Consider the following 27,420-nt stretch of genomic DNA (forward strand, 5'->3'; position numbering starts at 1 on the left):
TCTCTCTCATTATTGATGTTTCTATCTTTCTCTCCCTCTCTCTTCCTCTCTGAAATCAATAAAAATATATTTTTAAATGATTAAATAAGGTAATAAATATGGTGTTGAGATCTATAGCTATTATAAAAAAAAGAGTTGGAAAATTGATCAGGAGTAGGAAAAGAGCTAAATTAATAAAAAGGATGTGTTTCTTCAGGATAGGAGATGTTATTTTCATCATCACTGTAGTCACAATACACTATATTAGGTCAATATAGCAGGTGCTCATTAAATCTCTGGTATGAAATTGTGCATGAGTGAAAGTCTTCCTATTGATGGACTGTAAAACATGAGAGACAAAATCTAGAAAGCATCATATGAACATACCTTGTTTGATGGTGAATAGTGTAATAAAAAAATATAAAATCATATCAGTAATAAAAGTAGAAAGGGTAGAGTTTGGGTCAAAATGAGTGGGATCACCACTCAGAGACAAAGGGGTTGCAATATACACTAAAGACTGTGCAATAAAGGTTATGCATTAAATTAAGATTCTGTGAGGAATTGAGAAATACAAATTGGCAATTATAAAATAGCCAGGGGGATGTAAAGTAATGCATAAGGAAAATAGTCAATAATATAACTATGTATGGTGCCAGGTGGGTACTAGACTTTTGGGGGGATCACTTCATAAGTTATATAAATTCCTAATCACTATTCTGAATACATGAAACTAATATAATATAAATTGATTTGAGAGATAGAAGGAGGGAGAGAGAGAAAAAAACACTGATGTGAGAGAGAAACATTGATCAGTTGCCTCCCGTACATGCCCCAATCGAAAGCACAACCTTTTGGTATAAAGGATGATGCTCCAATCAACTAAGCTACATGGCCAGGACTGTAATTGACATTTAAAAAAAAAAATTAAGTTAAGCTTCTGTGACTCAGAATCTATCATATACATCAATCTGTTAACTTACATGCTTTTCCCAAATATTTTTCTATTGTACATTAATTTTCTATGAAAATGATCTTTCCTTTAAAACTATGTTTAGCAAAACAAAATCTCCTTATATACATATGTGAAGAGATATATAAGGAAAGGTCATTTATTTTTTAGGATATATTGGAGGAAGCTCATTGGTGATTATATTTTACATCACTTAACCATATATTATTTGACCATTTTACTGTAAAAGTAACATAATGTATTTTGTACCACAAAATAATAGCTTACTTTACATTTTGATACACAATTCTTATTTGTTCTTTTGGAAGATCAGTAAAAATAAAAAAGAGTAAACACAGACTACTAAGTATAAAGTTAATATGCATTCAGTCTGGAGATTCTTTTTAAAATCACAATTGATGTTTTCAAACCAAACAAAGGATCTGTATAGCTAAGAAAAATCTTAAAATGCCTAATTCAACATTTTTATCTAAGCAATCTTAATTTTATCGTGTTGCTAATATATCAACATCATTTTTTCTTAAATAATCATGGTATTTAAACTGTCTTGCATTTTGTTAAATAACCGTTAGCACACAGAGCATGTACTTTTAAAACCAGTCACTAAAGGAAAAAAAATAGATGTTTATTCAGTTCTTGAATAACACATACACAATTATAGAATTAAAGAATAGTTTCTTGCCCAGCTGCCATGGCTCAGTGGTTGAGTGTCAATCTATGAGCCAGAGGTCACAATTCAATTCCCGGTCAGGACATATGCCCGGGCTGCAGGTTCAATCCCCAGTGAGGGGTGTGATCAATGATTCTCTTTCATCATTGATGTTTCTGTCTCTCTCTATCTCTCCCTTCCTCTCTGAAATCAATAAAAAAAATTAAAATATATTTTTAAAAGAATAGTTTCTTAATGTTTTAAACTTACTAACTTTCCCTTTAAAAAGTAACTTTAAAAAGTGATGACATAATTATAGTCTAAATTGTGACAACTATAAAATCTCAAAAATAAGCCTTCCCATTGCAGCAGAAAAATATAAGGGAATAAAGGGACATCTTTCTTAAAAACTATTTTCCATTTGTAATCTCTTTAATCTGTTCTTATTCATAACTGATCTTGGCTATGAATCACTTGTTACAATAAAGCAAAAAACAAAATTTAATGGATGTACTCAGAGCCTTCTATAACCACATCTGGCAAACATTTTTAGTTTTAATAGTTACCCAATAGGATAGTTATTACAATTTGCTTATGTGTTTTCTAAAACAGAATTTGGAACTCAGTTCTACCTTTGGATTTTATATACAATTTACTAAACTAAGTGAACTCAAGATTTTGGACTTATTTAGGAAGATATTTAATGAGGAGGGGTGTGCCTAATGAAATCTATACTCTTTGCAAACCTGTATAAAGCAAGTTCACATTTAGTATAAGCTCTTCCCTTGGGCAAGGGAAACAAAAGAAAAAATAAACAGATGGGATTACATCAAACTAAAAAGCTTCTGCACAGCAAAGGAAACCATCAACAAAATGGAAAGACAACCCACTGAAGGGGAGAACATATTCATCGATCTATCTGACAAGGGGTTAATATCCAAAATTTATAAAGAAATTATAAAACTCAACACCAAAAGAACCCCAAACAATCCAATTAAAATTGGGAAAAGGACCTGAACAGACTCTTCTCCAAAGAGAACATACAGATGGCCAATAGACATGTGAAAAGATACTCAACATGACTAATCAGCAGATAAATGCAAATTAAAACCACAATGAGATACCGCCTCACACCTGCTGGAATGGCTATCATCAATAAATCAACAAACAAGTGTTGGTGAGAATATAGAGAAAAGGGAACCCTTGTGCACTGCTGATGAGAATGCTGATTGGTGCAGCCACTGTGGTAAGCAGTATGGAGTTACCTCAAAAAGTTAAAAATGGAATTGCCTTATGACCCAGCAATGAATATATCCAAAGAAACCTAAAACACTAATTCAAAAGAATATATGTACCCCTATATTAATTGCAGCATTATTTACAATAGCCAAGATTTGAAAACAGCCCAAGTGCCCATCAATAGATGAGTGGATAAAAAAGCTGTGGTACAATTACACAATGGAATACTATTCGGCCGTAAGAAATAAGGAAATCTTACTCTTTACAACAGCATGGATGGACCTGGAGAGCATTATGCTAAGTGAAATAAGCAAGTCAGAGAAAGACAAGGACCATATGATTTCACTCATATGTGGAATCTGACGAACAAAATGAACTAACAAGCAAAATAGAGACAGCCTCATAGAGAGTAGGCTGATAGCTGCCGGAGGATGGAAGTATGTGGGGGGGCGGAGGGGGAGGCTGGGTGAAAAAGGTGAAGGGATTAAGCAAAAAAGGAAAAACATGGACACAGACAATAGTATGGTGATGACCAGAGGGAAAGTGGAGATTTGGGGGAGGTAGAAGAGTGTAAATATAGGGGGGAATAAATGACGATGGAAGGAGATTGACTCAGGGTGGTGAACATATAATACAATATATAGATGATGAATTATGGAATTGTACAGCTGAAACTTATATAATTTTATTAACCAATATCACCCCAATAAATTCAATTAAAAAATTAAAAATAAATTAAAAGGCCGAACTCATAAAAATAGAGAATAAATTGGAACTTGCCAGAGGCTGGACTGTGAGTGAAATCAGGAGATGCTGTTCAAAGTGTACAAACTTCCAGTTATAAGATAAGAAAGTTCTGTGAGAACATAAAGTAGTATGACTATATCTACTGTATTGTATACTTGAGAGTTGCTAAGAGAGTGAATGTTAAATGTTCTCACCACATACACACACACAAAAAGGATAATTATATGATGTGATATATGTGTTAACTAACCTTATCATGGTAACCATTTTGCATACATGTATCAAATTATCATGTTGTACACGTAAACTTATACAATGCTATATGTCAATTATATCTCAATTAAGGTGGAAAAAAGGAATAAAGGAGAAAACACAAATTACAAATATCAGGAATGAAAGATGGAACATGATAATGTATATTATAGACATTTAAACATGTGTATGATAAATTTAACAACCTAGCTAAAATACTCTACTACTTTGAAAGACATAACAATAAAAAGAATGAGTAAAAAAAAAGAAAGACATAATTAACAAAAAAGACTCAAAAGACTTAGATAATGTTATTTTGTAACTAATAAGAAATTAACTTATTAATTAACAATGTTCCCACAAAGAAATTCTTGACTCAGACGGCCTCATTAGTAAATTCTATCAAACATTTCGGAAAGACATTATGTCCACCTAATGCACACAAACTCGTCTAGAAACTAGAACAGTTCTTAATTCCACTTATAACACTAACTTTATTCAGATACTCAAACTAGACAAAGACATTAAAAGAAAAGTATAAATCAACCAATTTTTCTACAAAAATTGTGCTGAAATAACTGGATATTCATGAGAAAAAGAGGAATTTCAATCCTTATATCACGCCATACAAAAAAAAAAAAAAGAACACTAAAAACATAAACCAAAACTCACTGTAGATCTTAATATAAAAGCTAACAGTTGTGTTCACTTCAGCAGCACATATACCAAAAGCTAAAAGTATAGAACTTCTAGACAAAAATAGAAAATCTTGAAGTAGGCAAAGATTTCTTAGAACACAAAACTACACAAATCATAAAAGAAAATTTTAAATTAGACTTTATAAAAATTCTGTTTTGCACAAGGCACCATTAAAAAAATGAGTGGCAAGCAACAGACTTGGACAAAATAAATATTCACATTATGTATATATGATGACAACTTTTACCTAGAATATACTATTGTTAAGTCCTACAACTCAATAAGAAGAAAACATCTCAGTTTTGTTAAAAAATGGAAAAAGGATTTGAGTAGAATTCAAAGAAGATAATGAATGACAAATAAGCACATGAAAAGATGCTCATTATCAGAAAATCAAGGATCAACTACTTAAAAACCACAATGAGATTAGTCTATCAGAAAATCAATGATCAACTACCTAAAACCACAATGAGATACCACTAAAATGCATAATAATGATTAAAATCACAAAGAGTTGACAAGGATCTGAAGTAACCAAATGCTCATAGATTGCTAGTGGGAATGCAAAATGGTATATAGCCACTTTGAAAAACAGTTTATGCATTTGTTATAAAATGAAACTAACACATACCATACTACCAGCAATATCACCCAAGAGAAATGAAAGCATATTTCCATACAAATCATTATACATGGATGTTCACAGAAGTCCTATCCATAATACTAAAACTAGAAACAACCTAAAATGGGATATGTGCTATGAAATACTATTCAGAAAAAAAAACAAAACTACTAATATACACAACATGGATGAACCTCAGAAACAATGTGCTGAGGGAAGGAACCTAGACACAAAAGAGTAGCCACTACGTAAATTCACTTAAATGAAACTACCGAAAAGACAAGTCTAATCTGTAATGACAGAAAGGAGATCTGTGCCAGGTAAGGGGGAGGGAGGGTGGAGATTGACTGTAAAAGGAAACATGGGGATTTTTTTAGTTAATGGAAATGTTGATATCTTGATGGTGGTGGTGATTACCTGGTTATATACATTTGTCAAAATTCATTGAACCATACACAAAATAGAAGCACATTCATTGTATTTAAATTATACTAAATAATGCTTTAAAATGTACTCATGGGAACGTAAACTCTTCCAGGAAATAGAATACTTCTTAACTCATTAAATAAAACTAGCATTATTTTGATACCAAAACTAGGCAAAGGTATTAAAGGTCCAACTACTTTCGTGTATGTTTATTATTAACCTTCTATTATGAGAGCACAGCACTGTTCAAACATTTAAAGAGAGGTAGGGCCCCAGCCGGTTTGGCTCAGTGGATAGATCGTCGGCCTGCAGACCAAAAGGTCCCAGATTCGATTCGATTCTGGTCAAAGGCAGATACCTCGGATGCAGGCTCCTCCCTGGCCCAGGCCCTGGTCAGGGCATGTGCAGGATGCAACCTATGGATGTGTTTCTCTCACATCGATGTTTCTTTCTGTCTTTCCCTCTCTCTTCCACTCTCTCTCAAAATCAATGAAAAAGTATCTCAAGTGAGGATAAAAATAAATAAAGACAGGTACTTTAACCAGAAGAAGGGACATTTGGATGGAAGAAAACAGTAATTGGAGCTTCCTAGCACACATAATTTACTTTACAATTTTATCCTGAAGTCTTGGCACATTTCTCCTTTTAAAAAAAAAATCATCTCCTAGCCCAGCCGTGGGCAAACTACGCCCGCGGGCCGGATCCGGCCCGTTTGAAATGAATAAAACTAAAAAAAAAAAAAGACCGTACCCTTTTATGTAATGATGTTTACTTTGAATTTATATTAGTTCACACAAACACTCCATCCATGCTTTTGTTCTGGCCCTCCGGTCCAGTTTAAGAACCCATTGTGGCCCTCGAGTCAAAAAGTTTGCCCACCCCTGTTAGCCAGTCTTCTATAGAAAGCATACCCCAATTGGTAAAACCAAACACTGACATTGATTTCTGAAAGCAAGACTGATATACCCCTGCAGCTTTCAATACAACTTTTAACACTTCTTTACACTTTCTCAAAATCAGATTTATAGTTCACTCAATCACGATTAGTTAATAAATGAGTTGTCACATCTAAAAGATTTGTAGCCTTAAGACCTATTCTTATTTGCAAAAGAAATCAGACATATACAATGGTAGAGGGAGCAGCCTAATGAACTCCCATCCACACATCATGATGAGTATAAAATGCAACATGTTGCTATTCTTGCTTTATCTTTCTCTTTTCCCCCTTTCTTTTAAAAGTAAATCTCAGACATCATGTCACTTCAGTCCTGCAGACTTCAATGCGCATCCCTTAAAAGTATGAATATTTTAAGATCTCTTTTTTTAACATAATTTTTGTACAGTAGGGATACATTAGATAGTTTTCTCAATATAACTAGAGGTCTGGTTGAGTTCTTGCCACCCCTCTTTAACACCATAATTTTTCAACTTCTGAAACTATGGCAACTACATAATTAATGAAAAAAATCTTTCAAAGAACATTCTTTTCTATACAGTTTCATTAAGTGCCTTTGGCTTATAGCCTACATTAGAGGTAGACATGCCATTTAAAAATAGCATAAACCTCAATTTTTCATTTGACTAGGAAACTAACTTCTTGTTTTCACAAAAGTATGGAGAAAAATAAAAGTAGTCATTAAGGCCCAGCCAAGGAAAAAAGTTATCCCGTAGCTGTTTAAAATGGATATTATGTCCCTACATGAGAAAACACTGGGTACAAAACCATACTCTACACAATTTTTTAAAAAGTAGACAGTTTTCACAGTCTAATGACTTAGTAGGGGCACTTTTCAGTAATCAATGGTCAAATGTTCACTGTGATGAATCTGCAGACTTCATCATCTCACTTAACATCCACCCTAAACAATACAAATTACAAAAAAAGTTCACTATACTTCATCTGAAAAGTATACTTGATGTTTATCATGGCTATTGCTTTGTTTCAGAAGAACAGAAAGCACTGTATTTTAATTATATGAATTGTGCCAGATTGACTTGCTGGGTTCCTCAAAGCTAAACCCTAAGATCTTAAAAGCAAGTGAAGGGCTCTTAATCCATGAAATAGATTTTCCCTAACTGACCAAATACAATTTCACATATTGAAAAAGATAACATGTTAATTACATCCTGCCTACTTGTCTGAGGGAAAAGGGATAGTCACATAGTAATCAACTGGACATGCAAAGAAAGCTAATTTCTAGTCAGTCAAATAATATTTTTGAATGGAAGCAGTTCTTCTGGCTCTTGTTATAAAGCATTCTGGGTATCCCCCCCCCACCACCACCCATTTCTAACAATCACTATCAAACAAGAATTAGCAGTGAAAAAAAAGTTATTCAAAGGAACATAAATCTTAAGAGGTATATTCTACTTCTTGCACATTCTTTTACAGAAGGTATAAACTATTCATCTTAGGAAAAATTTAAAGGAATTGCCCATTAGACTAACAAAAAAATCTAGGGAGCCTGAGAGTAGTTCCGTTAGAATCTTAATAAAAGATACAGAGATAAACCCTCAAATGGGCTATGTAAGTACGTACAAGAAAAGGGACTTACGAAGCATATGCTGGCGTTGACTGACTTGTAACTGCATGAAGGAGTAGTGCTTGCATACACACATTACTCATCCATGCTGTGTTGCTTGTCCTGACCTTTCGATTTAATTGAATCTAACAGAACCTATTACATTCAGTCTGGTTGCATAAGATTATGACAGTCATTAATGAGCTAAATTTGTAAGTGCGCTGAAGATAAACTGCCTGCATAAAAAGGGCTTTTCCCTTTTGTTCTCCTGCTGTTTATTGCAATGGAAACTAAAACACCAATATTTTTAGGACTTTATTAAAAGTGTAATACTGACTTTTCCCCATATCTGAAGCAATCCAGGTTTGAAACTTGCCTGTTACTTAAGGTTACCCATAAATCAATACTAATTTGGTAAAATTTAAATTGCAATTTTCCAAATAATGCAACAGATTGACCCAATTTTACTCTCCTCTTTCAAGGAAGAAAAAAAAAGAAGGCTGAACTACAAATTTATCTCAGGACTTTACTCTCCTCTTTCAAGGAAGAAAAAAAAAAAAGAAGGCTGAACTACAAATTTATCTCAGGAATGATCGCTAAGGCAAGTGTATAATAAACATTCATTTTTATTTGTTCTTTTTCCCCCACCCATTTCTCTACCAAAAAAAAGCAGACTGTAAAACTTAGATCATACAAATGTCAGGAGCTCTTGCAAATAGATTGCTTGCTTGACTTAAAAATGTTTGACTATCCTTTTAAAGTTTTCAAACTCCTCTCCCTTCACATGAGCAGGCTTTTACATTTACTACTGCCTGTTGTTTGGAGTAAAGAAAGAAGGGTTTTATTGCTGAGAGGTGGATAGGACAGTTTTGGGCCAGATATATTTAAAACAAATATTAAAAACTAGATCCTCTTAAAAAGTAGTAAGGATGATATCTCACTACTCTTGGAACACCATTTCTTTTTTTCTAATGACACACAAGTACACCTGAAAATACAAGTTACATAGCAATGATTGCACAAACTTTATGCCTGGAAAAGATGCTCACAAGCTATATGAAGAGTGAAAACTCAAAGTAAATTTTATGGAAGTGGTGTCAATGATGATTTTAAAATATAAAGGTGTTGTCACTTGAGGAAAAGAAAGATCATTTCAACAATTTCACTTTGAGGAGCTGGGTGTTGAGTAGACCACGCTAAAACTAAATTACTGCACATGTACATATATCACAAAACTTAAGTGTGATGTATTCACCACTCGGAGGATACTAGTCATGAATCAGAAAGATTATTTAACAAGTCTCCAGTTCTTAAGATGATTTATCCCAGCACCCTAAATGATAACATTCTCTATTGAAATCAGACAAAAAGGCAGTAAAATATGGTTGAGCACATGTGTTCCGCACAGTAGTTATGAGTTGCTCAAAGGAGTGGAGCTCTAAAATTTATTTTGATTTTCTTAAACTCACTCACTTGTGACCAATCTCATGTGCAATGGTAAAAGCTGAACCCAGGCCAATGTCTTCATTAATGCTGCAGCTCCTTTCAGGCTCACACATTCCAGCCACAGAGGCCAAGCCTGAATAAACAGAAGGAGACACAAAGGGTCAAGCCAAGGTGTTTCAGTCTTAAAAAGCCCATACTTATAAATGCCTGGATTCTTTTTAATAACCTCCATGCACAGAAGGAGCAGTTGGCAAAAGGTTAACTTTCTAGTCATTTGCAAAATCACTGGGGGGAGTTTCACTTTGCCGGCTAGACATTAATATTTTTTGAACTGCAGTCAGTGCTGGAAAATGTCTAGACTAGGGGTTAGATTTATAAATTTTACTTCTGGTAACTTGGGACCACCTAGTAACTTGAGCCAGAAGAGGGAATTCAAGAAAGCATTTCTATTTTAACATTCTTTAGGCTGTAGAAAGCAAAATATATCCACATTATTTTTCTAAAGAGATCTGTTTAAGTTTAGTGGGTTCATAAAAATATACAAGCAACTTTTTAGTTACCAAAAAAAAAGGGAATCCCAAATGGTTTTCTAAAATGACATTTTTATAAAAACAAAAATGAATGATTCAAAAGAGAAAAAGGAGAAATGTTAAAGACAGGAGGTTGTTGCATATTTTTAATCTTCTGAAATTAGTCCTGATACTAATGCAACAATTTCTTTAAGTGTTTTAATGGTAGGAAAGTCATTCAGATATTCAATTTAGTTCTCCCCTCTCCCATCCCCCTTCGATGCCTTAGAGTTATATTAATAAAGAAAAATTATGGTGTTAATTCACTGATTCTAGTGAAATGTTATGTTACTCAAAGTATTCTTCCTTTGGGAATGTTAGTATGTAAAATCTTTAATATTTACTTCCAAATGAATATCATGCTCTGTGAATTGGTATGTAACTTTAAAACAGTGCTTAGAAAAAAATTATTTTTGTGCAGAAGATAAAATGTCATGTGTTGCAATGAAACAAATGCCAAATTATACTTAACACACATAAGGGTGAAAGTTATTTATAAGAAATTGAAGGAAAACCAGGAAACACTCTTTATATGTTACTATCATCAGCCAAATATTAATAATTATCTTCCCAACAAAAGTGATTTGAATCCAATTCAATAAATATGTATCGAGTGCAATAAACAATGTTCTGTGCTGGTATAATTCCCCAGCTGCACTGATTTGGAACAGTAAAAGCCATTCAATTCATATTTTTACTGACAAGAAAGCTCTAGAACAGTGATGGCAAACCTATGACACGCGTGTCAGAGGTGACACACGAACTCATTTTTTTGGTTGATTTTTCTTTGTTAAATGGCATTTAAATATATAAAATAAATATCAAAAATGTAAGTCTTTGTTTTACTATGGTTGCAAATATCAAAAAATTTCTATATGTGACACGGCACCAGAGTTAAGTTAGGGTTTTTCAAAATGCTGACACGCCGAGCTCAAAAGGTTCGCCATCACTGCTCTAGAGATTGTTTCTCTGGATCTTCTAATATGAAATATCCACATAATAACCACATTGGAACAGAGATGAGGTTAGTGCTGGATTTGCTAATAGACGGTTTACTTTTCCTACTTTTTGTGGAAAAGGCAGCAGTTTGGGAAGGGGTTAATTTCTGTTTCACAGAGTTATAAACGCTAGTGTTACCCTTGTCCTGCCCTTCCATTCACTTAAAAGTCTTAGGACCTAAAGAAGAGGATGTGAAGAGAGTGACTAGTCAAACTCCACTGAAAGAAAGAGAGACAGAGAGAGAAAGAAAACAAACAAACAAACAAAAAGTTTGCAGTATATTAAATGGCTTCAAGCTATTGGGTTCAGCAAGTTCCATGACATGGGACGAAAATGCCACCCAAAACCCTTTCTGTTTCAAGCTTTCTAAAATTTGGTTTTAAAATATATATATTAATAAGAATAATTATTGTTAAATTAACATTTCTTACATTTCCCAAAATATATTATTCTATGGCTAGCTTTTTGTTTGTTGTTGTTTGGGATGTGCCATGTGCTGTATTTTTCATTGAGAATTTTCAATGACTCCCCAAGGTATATTTGTAAGCACTGTTTTACCTCTGCATCTGATATAAAATTGTTAACTCTACTAAAAGGATAACTTAAGAAAGAACATATTTTGGAAATAACTACTACTTGTTGAAAATATAAAGGTAAATCTTAACTAAAATGAAAGAATAATTTAAATGCTACTATATTTTCACAACCCCCCACTATTTTCTGTATTCCTATAAAATCGAAGCTGTCAAAGTTCTTATGTGTGATTGTGTTAATAGGGGTTTGATTACTATTTGGGTCATTTAGATTTCCTCAGTTTGATGGCCACAGTTTGCACCCTTAAATCTACTTAGCTAGGTTAAAATTGGTTGTCAGAAGTACTAAGTAAGCAAGAGAATATACAAGTATCAGCACAAAACCAACATGAAAGTCACTAGCATGGCCATTCAAAAAGAAAAAACTGATCACTTATGTACTGATAATATATTTTCCACATAAGGTCAACACGTGTGCGTGTGTGTGTGTGTGTGTGTGTGTGTGTGTGTATAGTTTATTCAGTTTTCACTATGAGACAGTATAAAAATAATTTAGAATGATTTAAATTTTGAAAATTTTACGTTGAGCTTGAAAATGCATTGGCGTGTATTGATTCTAGAAATTAGTAAACTATAAAAATTTGAACACATTATTTTGAAAAATGTGAAAGGAGAGGGGGGTAGGAAAACACCTCAAATCTACTTTAATAAAAATGACAATAAAAGTTCTAAGCAGTGTTATTACTGGGAGAGTGTTCTTCAATGTCCCAATGAAGAACATATCTCAATGTAAATAATCTATCTTCAAAAAGCAGAACAGGATATGTATACATATACATACATACATTCTAGCTTGTACCTTCTTTGAGGCTTACTGTCTACTGTACTTAAAGTTGATTAAGCACTTGGTAAATGCTTACAGAATTTGAACAATAATAGAAAAGGTAAGTTAGTATAATCTTCACATTAAATAATAACAGCTGTTCATTTTTATACTACTTCTTTACTACACACCTTTATATTTTCTTACTTATTTTAACAACGTCCCTGTAGCAGAAGGACAGATCCTACTTCTATTTCATAGATAAAGAAATTGAGGGACAAAGAGCTAAATAAACTATGAGAAGCAATGCACTGAAACTGTCAAAACCAGGCATTCATGTAGGATTGAGGATCCCTTCCATTGGATTACATTGGTCTTGTTAACCTAAAATACTACAAATAAAATCTTTTTGATGAGAGCTCTTTCTGCATTATGCTTTTTAACTAGCAAACTTCTCCACTGTAATACTCATCCTTCGCTAATTGAGATTTCTTCTTTAACCATAAATCCTGAGGGAAATGAGGTAGGAGAAGACTGAAAGGCAGGTAAAATCATCAAGAGAAATTTTAATCTCCGAAGAGATGATTCACTGAACACCCCAGGAAGTTGGGTAATACTTTTTTTCCCCCACTCCTATTTTAATTTGATCTTAAAACATTCTTATGAGGCGCATAGGAGTAGATTTTAAAATTATTCCTTGACAGGTAAAAAGATTGAGATTTGTCATGGAGAAACTAGAGAATTCACCTTCAGTTGCTTAACTTCTGAGTCTTTTAAAAGTCTCTTGACACTAAAAAATTATCATTAAAAAAGTCCCCATTTCTTAACATAACTCTATTTGCTTAAAATTTATTTTACTTGAAGTTAATGTAGTTAACTTTTACCAGTATGAAGTTATGATCTGCAACAAAATGTGATTTTTTAAATTCTAGATTATTACAAAACTGTTTTTTAAAAAACAAATGATTTGGGGGGGCACACAAGAAATATAATTGTATCCTCTCTACTACTGTCTGTAATATTTTACAAAGTTGTTCTTTTTTGTTCAGGTACTAAAAATTTCCAATAATATCATAATTTATGGGGATATAGTATTTCCATCAAATTACACCACTCCCCCCACCCCACCCCCCAAAAAAACCTGCTCTCAATGCTTCTTCCTTAGGTATCTCCAAAATGGTTTTTGCCTTTCCTTCCCTTGCCTGAAATTTAAAGATGCTGGCTGCTTTCATTTGCTCTCAAACTCCTTGGTATTTTTGGAAAATACATTACAGAAATGGATTATATAAAAATGAGTGGCAACTTCTGATTTATCATTATTGTTTGATGATTTTTAATCATCTTCTAAGTTGTTTTTAATAATCATTCTACTTGTTTCCTAGTAGGTGACATATCCACAAAGGTCAGGTTTAACAATTTATAGGAGTCATTTCAGATGTGTCAGAAAGGAAAATGACCAAATTAATAATAAAGAGCAAAGCCTCTGGACCAAAGAGACAATTTGAACTACCCTCCTTTTATAAAACACTTACCCAGTGTTCCACAGGGCTTATTTTTATAAGTGCAGATATCATATCTATAGAGGAGAGAAAAAAAGAGACGAAATTTGTAATCTGATCAAATTTTTTAAATGTTTTCATATATTCATCACACTTTTTTTTCTTGGAGCTTTGGTTGTCAGACCACAATCAGTGCAATTATGAGCAGCCAGCTGGAGTGTTGGCATTTTCAGCACTCTGGGGGACACTGCCGGCTGCTCTACACTCAGCCTCTGGCTACAAGCCAGCAGGACACCTGCCAGCAAGAAAGAAAGGTTAAAGTGGATTTTTGTAATTACAAGTTCCGTAAAATCATCTACCTTACTGTCTTGAAGCTAGAATAGCTTGTCTGCAGATTGCTACTGCTTCTACAAAAAGCAAACAGGTAGTTTTTTAATTCCCAATCTTTTTTGAGCCTGCTGGAATATTTTCTTATTATAGCCACAGACAGTAGTTTATACTTCTGAGCTACAAGCACCATTTGGTGTTCATTCAACTTGAACAGGCGTTCTTATTTAATTAAATAAAAACCAGAGCAATAAAGCAATTGAAATAAAATTGATATCGCATAGTTTTCCTTGTTATATAACAGCAATTTTGCGTGGCTAAAATGCAAATATTTTAAGAGATTTTTATAAACAGCTAAATAAATAGCTCACTAGGAAGCTTTCCCAATGTTGCTCAGACTTATTCGGACGCTGTGTTGCATTGTAACGCAATACAAATGATGTCGTTCATAAAGTAACGTTGCATATTTTAAAATAGGCTACATTTAGAATGCTAAATCAATATTGATGTAAACATTTATTTTTAAGCATTTCAAAAATATTCTTTCAAACTTATTTTTAAAATATAATACATGTTTCTAAAGTGAGAATAAAAACTACATTTTAAAAGACTGAGTATTTTTATTTGCCTATGTTTTAGACTAGAAGTAAAAAGCTTTTTAGTTAAAAAATAAAATTTCACAAACTGCAGGAAAATCCATGTTGTAAAAAGTTCTCATTTATTGTATATAATGGTTAGTCCATATTACTGGGGGAACGGTTTAGTAATTAATCCCTTAGTCACTCTTCATCTTCATCTTGTTCAAACTCTACAAATGTTTCCTTACATTTGATCTTGTATAACTTTTCTATTTTGACCATTCACACACTCATCCTCTCTCTTCCCTTGTAAATGGTAAACCAATAGGTTGTAGTATCTGGTACACTCTTGAGTGTAAGATATAGAGAGGGCACTTGTTGTATTTACCAAAGCATCAGAAAGTATATTCTGGGTGTCAAAATCAATTTATCTTACGATCATACTGTATAAATGCCTATGATGTTACATAGACACAACCCATACCAGCAGTGTTCAAGAAAATGTAAACAAAGACTTGTCATAAAGAGTAATGCAGATAAAAAAGTTTAAGCAGAATCTATTTCCAAATCCTCAGCTTCCACGTGTCCTTTTCCTAAAACTGAACTGCCTGAGAATGCACCTGTAAACCACCAATTTACCTTTCGTCTTTGCCTTTCACAACTGCACTGCTTCTACTTCACACACACACAAAAAAAAGAACATACTTCTCACCCATCCCAATCCTTGTTATGGTATATTGCTCCTGGGTGTACAGCCTCCGAAGCATAATGCAAAGGAATAATTTAAGAATTCATGATTCAAGAATTCATGGATCCTGGGGCATAATCTCTTACAAAGCAAGAAAATTGAAGGGTGTAATGCTTATTTCATCCCGGCAAGACTCTATTTCTTTATACCTCTCTGTCTGATTGCTTATAAGCCAGTCTATATATCCCTCTCACAATTAGAACTCAGATGTGACATTGTCATGGAGTGTTTTAGCATTTTCATTTGAACTAAAAAATAAAGCCAGGCTTGTTTTTGACAGACAATTAGTCTGACTTACCTAAGTAGTTTGGCAATGAGGACTGACTTAGCCAATTAGATTACATGGTGAACATTTTTCATGACTCAATGAAATAGGCAACTCCAAAGTTGTGACAATATGCTTTATTTAAAGCATATATACATCATATCGTATGTTTTTAACTAGTCTCTGTAGCTACGTAAGCTTATGATTAAATAAGTATTTTTAGATATCAACTTTATAATGTGCAAAGTGGTACATCATTTTTCAAAATTATTTTAGGAGTCAAATAAAGCAAAATGTTTGAAGATCACAGACAAATACAATTATATTTCCACCTCATAGCAGTCTTTTCTCACCTCCTCTCATTGCTCTCATGCTGCCTACACCTTTTATGTTACACTTCTGATGAATATTATTTCATTCTATCATGACTGCCCAAAATACCTGCATAAAGGCTAAAACCATCAACAAATAATGCAGACTAAAGTATCTTAGACTAAGGTAATTCTATTTGCATTTTCCTCAGCTTTCCCCAATCCTCTGATGTACTTGCAGAATTCTCTATAGGATATTCTATAGGGAAAAGCTATGCCATTCCTTTTTGGCTTTTGTATTCAATTCAATTCACACTGTATCCTGTATTCGATATTCAGAGAGAGCAATTATTGCTTTCTATGCATTACCTTTAATACCAAGCACCAAACAGCAACATTTTTACATTCATTTGTTCATATGTGGTTTTGCTGAGCACCTTATCATATGCCCAGGTTTAGTGGCATATACTAGAGTCTAAACATAGATAAATAAGTTAGTTGTGTTCTATTTGGGAAAAGACACATAAGCAGGTGAGTTATAAAATATTGTGGAAAGATGATTAAATAAATGTTTAAAAAGTTAAACTTACACACAATAGAGTCAATACTCATTAGCCTCTATAATGATGATTATTGTCAAAGTCAAGTTATATACAAAATGCTTTGGAAATACAGAGTAAGGAGTGGTTACACAATAGCAAACTAGGAAACAGATTCATTTAGGACATAACACAGATTTTTAAGACTTAGACAGATAAAATAAAAAGTAAAGGTATTCCAGGCAGAGAACGGAATAATCAAAGTGGCAGAGTCTGAAAAGGTTAAGATGTATGCAGGCAACTATGAGAAGCTGAAACATTGACTAGAGAGGCTGAAACATTGACTGTACAGGTCAATTATCAGATAATGAGTTGAGAGAGTTGGTGCTGGGGGGACAGATGACTAAGTACCTTGAATGCCAAACCAGATTTGTGTTTTTCTACCGGCAAAAACTTAGAAAATAGTTTGCAAAATAGGGGAAAAAGGTTTAAGTATATTTATATGAGTGTGTACATAAGTTTGTATTCAGATAAAAGTCTGGGAGAATTATGGTGGGGACCTAAGGAAGAGGTGGGAGAGTAGGGAGAACATAATGGTTTTTATTCTATTGTATACATTTCTATGTAACCAATATTAATCAGAACATGTTTTAGCTATGCCTGTCTCTGACAATCAACACACACACAAAATAAATTGATAATTAGACTAATGAATGTTTAATAAATATTGAAAATGTGTTTTTCATTAAAGAAAGAAATTGGTGGTTTTCAGACTGGCCAAAAGATTTTAGAGGCATGCCCCCATTCTGCATGAATCAGACAAGGATCCACCAACCTTTGTAGGCTGCACACTTAGGTAAAGCCTCCAAGATTGTCTTGTGTGTCCACTCATTGGTTTGGAGGATCCCGGTGCCAGATGACAAATACAAGAGTAACAGAATTCTTTTTTTCTGCCCACTCTCCACACCCTTGAAGCAAATCAATCTCTAAAAAATCTTGACCAACCCAGATGTGTCAGGAGCTCTGAAAGTTAGGCCAAGCTACAAAGTACAGTGGAGTCCTAAGAAGTGATAGAAAAGCTGAAATATAATTTAAAAAGGTTCTCTGCTTTCTGAATTTTGATCACTATGGTACTTGTTTTGTTTTCTCTACATGAAAGAATAATAAAGGCCTCTGGGCAGATAAAAAAAGAACTAAGAAACATGATCTTAGGCAATCCACACAAAGATAGGTACCTAAAGGAAATCAGGGTTCTGCTTTTGGATGAGATGATTTTACACATTGTCATTCCCTTACCCTTAATTCATAATGTAGAACTGACTAAGATCAAAACCACAGAGGCTGGTTGAATATCTGTTACTATAGCACTGGTACGCTTTTCTGCTGTACTTTCAACTCTAATTTCCTAATCATTTTGGTTAGGCATGACTAACAAAAGAAACTGACCAAAACATGTAATTAAATTCCATTTTAAGGTCTGCAAAATATAGCACTACCTTACAATGATGAAATACCTGGATGGTTTCTTAAAACCTTTTCCAAAAACTACATTCCATTCTTATGTAAGAGCAACAGTCATTACAAAGAATCATTCCTTTCAGTGATTTAGTTTTAAAACGGAATGAATCAAAATCTAAACTTTGAGACTCATTCGTTTAACAGTGAGTCACAGACTTACTTCCAAACAGAATGTCCTAGGTACTGTGCTGTCTCATTTGTACTCTTAGAGATGGTGGTAAAAGCCGAGTGATGGTGACACAGCAATTTTCTGCTTTTCTTCTTTACATTCACTGAGGCACCGGAATTGTGAAACATACTTCATTTATAAAAACAATTGTAATATAATAGTACAGAAAAAATTATTTTAGCCCAATATATGCAAGAGAGCCCACTTCCTAGCTGTCCTCACCCCAAATCCACATCCTTCTTGCATACAAAATACATTCATTCCATCCCAACAACCTTAACTCATCCCAATAAACTTAACTCAACCCACAGAAGTCTTCACTCATTCCAGAATTTACTCTAAAGTTGAGAGTCTCCTCTAAGTATCATCTAAATCAGATATGGGTGAGACTCTAGGTACAGTTCATTCTGAGGCAAAATTCCTTTTTATCAGTGAACCCGTAAAATCAGAAAAGCTATGTATTTCCAAAATGCAATGGTGGGACAAATAGAGGATAAACATTCTCATTCCAAAGAGAAGAAATCAAAAGAAAGAAAGAGGTGATGGGTCCCAAGTAAATCCAAAACCTAGCATAGCAAATTCCATTAGATCTTAAAACTCTAGAATAATCCTCTTCGGCTGATGCTCTGCCCTCTGAACCCACTGAGGTAGCAGCATCACCACATGACTTTGTGGGTGGCCCACTCCTTCAGCTTGGCAGCATGCTGCCCACAGGGCTCTCCAAGGTGGAGGAAGACTTGTCTCCGAGGACACACACTCTGGGCCTGTGGTGAGAGCAGTAGCCCTGATGATCTCTGAATTGCCTTTGGGGTCCTACTTTCTTCTTTTTGAAAGTATAATGTATGTTCACAGCCTTCCTTTATTCCCTCCTATTTTCTCTCCTCTAGTCCCAGTTGGCTGTGTTTCTCCTTGTATAATTCCATCTCTATGGATGGCTCTGTTCAGATGGCTGATTATTTCTACAGTTCATACCCACACTGATCTCCTTATCAAATACAGTCAGCCAGCCACACCCTTAGTGTTCTCTTCCGAACGTACTTCCTCACTTTTTGCAATATGAACAGGGTGAGATTTTCCAAATCTTTAAGTTCCACTATTTTTTACTCAACATTCTCTCTTTCAATACATTTCTTCTTTTCACACTTTACTATAAGCGGTCAGGAAGAACCAACACTTTGCTTAGAAATCTCCTCAGCTCAATATCCAATTTCATCGCTCACAAGTTCAACCTTCCACAAAACATTAGAACGTGGACATAATTGAGCCAAGTTCTTTGCCAGTTAGTAAGAACCACTTTTTTCTCCATTATACAAAAAACATATTCCTAGTTTCTAACTGAGACATCACCAACCTGACCTTTATCACCCATATTTCTACCAACATTTTGTTCATGATTACTTGTGTATTCTATAAGATGGAAGTTTTCTCTACAGCTCTCCTCTTTTCTCTCTGAGCTCTCACCAGAATTGCCTTTTTTAAAAAAATAAATTTTATTGATTTTTCACAGAGAGGAAGGGAGAGGGATAGAGAGTTAGAAACATCAATGAGAGAGAAACATCAATCAGCTGCCTCCTGCACACCTCCCACTGGGGATGTGCCCGCAACCAAGGTACATGCCCTTGACCGGAATCGAACCTGGGACCCTTGAGTCCACAGGCCGACGCTCTAGCCACTGAGCCAAACCAGTTAGGGCCAGAATTGCCTTTTAAAAAATTTTTTTATTGATTTCAGAGAGGAAGGGAGAGAGATAGAAACATCGATGATGAGAGAGAATCATTGATAAGCTGCCTCCTGCATGCCCACACTGGGGATCGAGCCCACAACCCGGGCATGTGCCCTGACCAGGAATCAAACCGTGACCTCCTAGTTCATAGGTCAACGATGCTCAACCTACGCCAGCCAGGCCAGAATTGTTTTTTGAAAGTACCTTCATAGCAATCGTGGCTTCTTCTAGCATGCATTTCAAAATTCTTCCAGCCTCTACTCCTTATCAAGTTCCAAAAATTCCCATTTTTAGGTACTTGTTATAGCAGTACCCCACTCCGCAGTACCAATTGCTGAATTAGTCAGCTTGGGATTCTATAACAAAATACCATAGGTTGGTTGGCTCAAACCACAAACATCTATTTCTCATAGTTATGGAGGCTAGGAAGTCCAAGATCAACACACGGACAGATTTGGTGTCTGGTAACGGGCCTCTTCCTGAAACAATTTAAAGATTATCATTCATTGTGGCGATCTCACCCGGCCCACTTCTCTAGCCTTAAATCCACCTCTGTTCCCTCTCTGCAAACTCAAGCCATATTTGCCTTCTTTCGATTCCTGAACATACCATGTTTCCTCTCATCTCATGAACTTTGACCTTGCTATTCCCTCCATCTGAAACACTTTTCTACCGACTCCACTCTCTTTGCTAGGTTACATACTACTCTTTGCACTGCTCAAAGTCTTCCCTGACTAGATGAGGTTCCCCTAATAAATACTTGTTGAGCTCCCTAAAATTTCCCTTCATAGCTCTTATCAGACTGGTAAGTTCATGTATGTGTCTTTCCCACTAGATTGCAAATTCTTTGACATTAGGGACTGGTCTATTTTGTACACTCCTGTATCCCAGGACCCAGTACAATGCCTGGAGCACAGTAGGTGTTCAGTGTCTATAGAATGAATTCCCTCTACAAATGTTCTAGCCGTTTATGCTTCCATAAACCCATTTCCCAATACTTCTGTCAACAATAGTAAGAAAGTTATTTTAAAAGCATCAAAACTCAGTTAGATAATGAAGTTCCTGTGTTTGTCAGGAATGCAAAAATTATTTAAAGGTAGATTTATAATACAGGATTGCCTTGGTATGTAGATAATGAAATATGCTGGTTTCACACAAAATTTATATACTAGCAGACTCATTCTTATTCATGGATTTAAAAATTAAACGACTTTTTCAACAAATATTTACTGAAAGCTTATCATGTGTTGGCATAAGGAAAAACATGAACAAGGCTAACATAACCCCTCATCTTAAGAAGCTTAGAAACTTTTCTAAGATCAGTAAAGGTTCATCAGGCATTACCAAAAAGAGAAAATGTTTTCACACTTTTACACCACTGGAGTACAATTAATTGGACTGAACTTTGGTCATTTTGGAGTTATTTTTGTATCCTCCTTTTCCTTTGTTCTTTCACATGAAATGGATAATTTTTCTCAGTGTAGGTATATTCATCCTCTTAATTTCAACCCTATTTACAACTTCCTAATATATATCCTTAAGTATCTCTTGTTGAGTTTAATGCAAATAGCCTTTACCAACTGTGTATTATAGAGAGTTTTTTATTACTAAATCAGAACTCTGCTCATGTTGTTCTCTCACCCAAAATTGCAACTGTCCCCAAAAGCCTAAACACGTTTGGTTGGAGTTCAAGACCCCCTCAAAAATCTGGCTTACTTCTCCCTAGATATGTTCTCTACCCTAGCCAAATCTGACTAAATACTCACCACTCTCTAAAAATATCGTGATCTTCCCTGTGTCCATGCCTTGTATGTGCACTATCCTCCTCCCATTTTATTGTGAAAGTTTAGATATCACTTAAGCTCAGATCAAATACATCTTTCATGAAACCCAAAATGATTCCTTCTCTAATTATTCATGTGTTTCACATTGTTTTATATCACAATTACTTACATAAACCTCATTTGCTTCCCCAAAACCATTATCAGTATTTAGGGAATATAATAACACCTGACTATCACAAGAAGAAGGTGAAGAAAAGGACGACGTAGAGGTGGAAGTGGAGGAGGAGGAGGAGGAAAGCAATGACAAAAAAAACAATGACTATGAGAGTTTAAATGGGTTTCTGATCCCTGGGGAATTTATATTTCTCATTATAAAATTATTAAATGGTCTTCAGATTATGATTAAGTTTTTCATGTAGATTAGCTACAGGGAAGAAAAGTGCTGATTATGCTAACTTGTATACTCTAGTCCCATGGTCGGCAAACCACGGCTCGCGAGCCACATGCGGCTCTTTGGCTGCTTGAGTGTGGCTCTTCCACAAAATACCACGTGGGGGTGCGCACATACAGTGGGACTGAAACTTTGTGGCCCATGCGCAGAAGTCGGTATTTTGTGGAAGAGCCACACTGAAGGGGCCAAAGAGCAGCATGTGGCTCGCGAGCTGCAGTTTGCCGAGCCGCAGTTTGCCGACCATGGCTCTAGTCCATTGTCAACTATATTTTTCATTGTAAATTAATAATGAGTGGGACATTTTTATTTCTTATTATCAGTTTCAAGAGTTTGGTTAATTTTAAGTGTATCTTTAAAATAGATGTGCATGCTGACAAAAAATCAGGTTTTGAAATTTCCAAGGGTAAGGGCCAGGTTCTAGAGTACATTAAATTCACCTAATTAATCAATGCCACCCTGAGAGATATATGTCTCCTTTAAGGGGTAAATAACAAGAATCCCAATATTCCCTTTTGCTAGATGAACAAGCACACCATGTATTTTTAATATTAAAATATTTACAACAATTACAGCACCTAGAACAAAGATATATACAAATTTTTAATAAAAATAGTTGGTTTTCTAAGAAATAAAATAACTAAGTTTTGTTTGTTGCTTAAAAAACAAATTACTTCCCTATAAAAAAAATATAACTTTCTCTAGTATTGTATTTAGTGTAAATTATATTTAACATCAACATGTAATGGAAATGCTTTATAAACAGTGAAAATTTGTTTGTCTTTTTATATTGTTTATAATAAAAGGACAGTTTATAGAAGTAACTACTTACTTTACTACATCTAAAAAATTTTTTCTAAATTTTTACTATAGCATCTTTTTAGTTTTACAGAACATGCAGACCACAACAGCTCTTTGCCTTCAAATAAAATACACAGCTTATTTTGTCTTCCTGCTCAAAAACCTCAAAACCAAAGGAGCTATTTAAAGGAAAAGCATAATATACATGTAGGGCATTGCTCAACAAGGAGAAGAATTTTTCTATTGTTAGTATATAGGTCTTTTAAACCTAGCCACAAACAACCAATGCTATGGCTTTGTTAGGCAGTATGTTGGTAGTTGATCTGCAAAGATGAATAATTTTTATTTATGGTCAAACTATTTAAGAACATTGATTTTGAAATTCTGACTGCATTTTTGCATTTTTAAAATGCACACGAAGGAACTACTGTTAGAGAAAACACCACCACAGGACTTTATCATTTGTGTAAAGCTAAAATCTAAAATAACAATATATTTAAACTTCAACATAATCATTTCTTTTTATTGATATTTACCACCAAATCAATGAACAAGCAACAGCTGTCAATTGTCCTCTAAAGCCTGATCTAACTAAGAGAAAGTGGAGCGAGAGGTCATATCGACTCTTCTTCTGATTTTAATGGAACATCACACTATACTGTCTTATTAACAGAATTGACTATAACTCCAATTAGACACATTTCAATAGGACTGATCATAGTCAGAATTTATTGATCAACTGTTAATTTTTCTCAGTCATAAAAGAAAAGAATTTTTTAATTCTTTAGTACCTAATGAGCTACTAAGTGATAAATGCCTCAAATGCCCTTTGAGTAGTTTGATGTTATCAACAAGGATCTACAGTGTTACCAAGGACTTCACATGTCCCATAGTCACTTATTCTAACATTCTAAGAGTAAAATTTTCTTATATCTAATCTAAATCCTTCCTGCTACAGGTTAAGTTGATTACTTTTTGTTTGACCTCCAGTGAAGATTAAGAACATCTGGTCTCCATCCTTTATGCATAAATTAAATACCTCTTCTCTTCTCTAGAATAATAATAATCTCTACTACTTAACATTTTTTCATTTAGGTTTCTTTTTCAACCCTTTAATCATCTTTGTGGTCCTCCTCTGAACTTTCTCCAAGTTCACCATGTCCTTCTTAGTGGTGGAGCCCAGAACTCAAAACAATGCTTTCATAAGGCTCTGACCAGTGACAAGTACAATGGGAAAATTATCAAGTTTCCTGCATTCTTGATTCTTATTTATGTGACCTTGTGCTGTGTTTGCTTTAACCACAACAGTACATTGTTAACTCATACTAATCTTATTATTCCCTTACTGCTAAGGGGATTTCCAACTCTACTTAAACATAGTCAGTTACTCATTTTTTGGATTTTTGCTATTTTTCCTCTCTAACCATACTGCATTACATTTGTCCCCGACTATATATATTTCATTATCCTATTTTCTACCCAATATTCCAATTTGCAAAATTATTTTAGTCTAACAAAAATAATGTGAACCTGGCTGGTGTGACTCAGTGGTTGAGCGTCGATCTATGAACCAGGAGGTCACGGTTCAATTCCTGGTCAGGGCATATGCCCGGGTTGCAGGCTCGATCCCCAGTAGGAGGCATGCAGGAGACAGTTGGTCAATGATTCTCTCTCATCATTGATGTTTCTATCTCTCCCCTCCCTTCCTCTCTCTCTAAAATTAATAATAATATTTTTTAAATAATAATAATAATAAGATGAGCCTTGTATGGTATAGCTCAGTTGGTTGGGGCATTATCCTGTACACCAAAGGATTGTGGGTTCGATTACTGGTCAGGGCACAACCTCCTAGATTAAGTGTTAGATCTCTGGTCAGGGTGTGACAGGAGATTATCAATCAATGTTCCTCTCTCACATTAATGCTTTCTCTCTCTCTCTTCTTTATCCTTCTTGTTAAAAAAAATCAATAAACATATCCTAGGGCAAGGATTAATAATAATAATGTGATATAAGGCATCGATGCCTCTTATCATATTTTTCTCCCATTCCAATTGCCAATAATTTATTAAGAATATTAGAACACTTAGTCATTACATGTCTACTAGTATAAGAAGGGTTTAAGTGTTCTAGAAAAACTGAGTGCCAGAATTCATTACCCTCTGAAAAGGTATGATTATGATTGTGGAGGCCTTGCTAAATTTGCTCCATCACTTTCAGGTCCCAGCCCAACACGAACAATCTCAAGGACTAGAGGGTATAAGGTAGGAATAACCAAAATGCTTCCAAAACTTCATAGTCTCAAAGAGCTAGATTAAAAATTTTCCAATATATTGACCAGTTTTCTTTGCAGAAAACAATGAAAGCTTGTAGGATCACAGTATATTATAACTATTTGGGTTACCTTGCTCTACTAGTTCTTCTATTCTGTTAACCAAATAAGATTTGTTTGAGTAAGTATACTGATAAATATCAAAAAAGCATTTTAATAATAACCTGATTATATGTGAAGCTATGCCAGATAAAATACCAAGGAAGTTAAAAATGACCTGGTTTCCACTGTGTGGGAACTAGATATTTAAACATTACTAACATGGACGTATATATAGCCATACAAAATCCATCAAGTTATCTATTGCTATCACACAGACATGAATTATATATCATACATAGTTCAAGAGTAAATGCACTTAAGAGATGGAAGACAAGGATCAGTACCTAACTGCCATGGAGAAAAAAGTAATCATGGTGTTCTATGCTCCCTATGAACAAAACTGTTCCAGCCAGCTTTTAAAAATATCTAGTGAAGTCTAATATCTCTCTCTACAAAGTGTAGAAGCAAAAGATGTTTATAAGTGAGAAAACAAGAAACAAAGTTCTATTGTTTAATGGTAACCAAAAGAGGAACTGAAAATGATTAAACATATTAGAAAGATGGGCATACAGTCAGTGGTTTAAATCAGTGAAATTATTAGCCACAAAAGAAGCAAATAAAAGAGAATGTCTAAAATAAACAAATCAAAAAATTGTCATAAAATCATATTATTTAGAAATAGAGATAAATGCCAAGAAATAGCATCAGGGAAGGGATGGGGAAAGAGACTGTTGCTTATTACCCTAATAATATATTATTTTGGTGTTAAAAAAAAATTCTGTTCTATGCAAGGTTGATTAAAACACAACCCATGGCCAAAAGAAATTTAGAATAGATTAGATGACAACAATATAAATAAATATTAATATAAGGCAGAGTATTCAACAATCATAGGAAGCTATTAATGGTTTTTCTTAGTTTAAAAATGTACAGGAGTTTCCAGGTACACTATATATAATTGCTATTCTCTTATAATTCATTTGTGTATACATGAAACTTAGGATCTCTCTTTTTTTAATAGTTGATATTATTTTTATTACATGGAACATCATGGAAACCAGGATATCATTATATGTTAATAACAGTAACATTGGAAATGGAAAAGCAGTACATACATTTAATAACTACCTATGTTTCTATAGAAATTATACCAAGACATCCTTAACTTGGAGCAGAATATATATAATACAATGGTTCTCCAATTTTAGCCTGCATCAGAATTACCCAGAGGACTTGTTAAAACGGATTGCTTAACTCAAACCCCACAGCTTCTGATTCAGCAGGTCTGCAGCAGGGTCCAATAATTTGTATTTCTAATAACTTTCCAGTTAATGCACAGGCTGCTAGTCCAGCAGTCAAACTTTGAGAAGCATTTATAGAGAAATTTTAAAAGTTCAAGTTCACTGCAATATTGTTTTTTGAAATACATAACATGTGTATGCTTAATAGACTTATGGTTCTTCAAAAACACCAGTCAGTTTTAACCGAGAGGCCAATTTGTGAACTGAATACATAAAATGTGTATGCCTAATATATCTATGGTTCTTCAAAAAGACAGTTTTAAATCAGAGGCCCATTTATGAACTGTAAAGAAAGAGATCAAAAGAAATTAGTGCCAGGGAGAAAAGAGAAGCAATTCCTTTTATGTAGAAGACTCATCTTTTTTTTTTTTTTTAATTCTTTATTGTTTCAAGTATTACATATGAATCCCTTTTCCCCCATAGACCTCTCCCCACTCATTCCCACCCCCACCCCCAGCACATGCCCTCACTCCCCCTACTGACTGAGTCGATGGGTTATGCTTATATGCATGCATATAAGTCGGTTGGTTGATCTCTCACCGCCCCTCTCCCCCCTCCAC

The 27,420-nt window shown here is 34.4% G+C and overlaps 1 protein-coding gene across 4 annotated transcripts in view; it reads right to left on the minus strand.

Moving 5' to 3' along the window:
- ADAMTS6 (ADAM metallopeptidase with thrombospondin type 1 motif, 6) overlaps positions 1 to 27,420 on the minus strand; it is a 229,492-nt gene that overhangs the window by 131,831 nt on the left and 70,241 nt on the right. For all 4 annotated transcript variants that reach the window (XM_014549006.1, XM_014549001.1, XM_014548999.1 and 1 more), the window contains exons 8-9: positions 14,011 to 14,054; positions 9,582 to 9,687 (exon numbers count right to left, since the gene is read on the minus strand). In XM_014549006.1, the coding sequence (XP_014404492.1) occupies positions 9,582 to 9,687; positions 14,011 to 14,054 (150 nt within the window). The remainder of the gene's footprint in view (positions 1 to 9,581; positions 9,688 to 14,010; positions 14,055 to 27,420) is intronic.

Source organism: Myotis brandtii, unplaced genomic scaffold (assembly GCF_000412655.1).
Source record: "Myotis brandtii unplaced genomic scaffold, ASM41265v1 scaffold115, whole genome shotgun sequence".
NCBI lineage: Eukaryota > Metazoa > Chordata > Mammalia > Chiroptera > Vespertilionidae > Myotis > Myotis brandtii.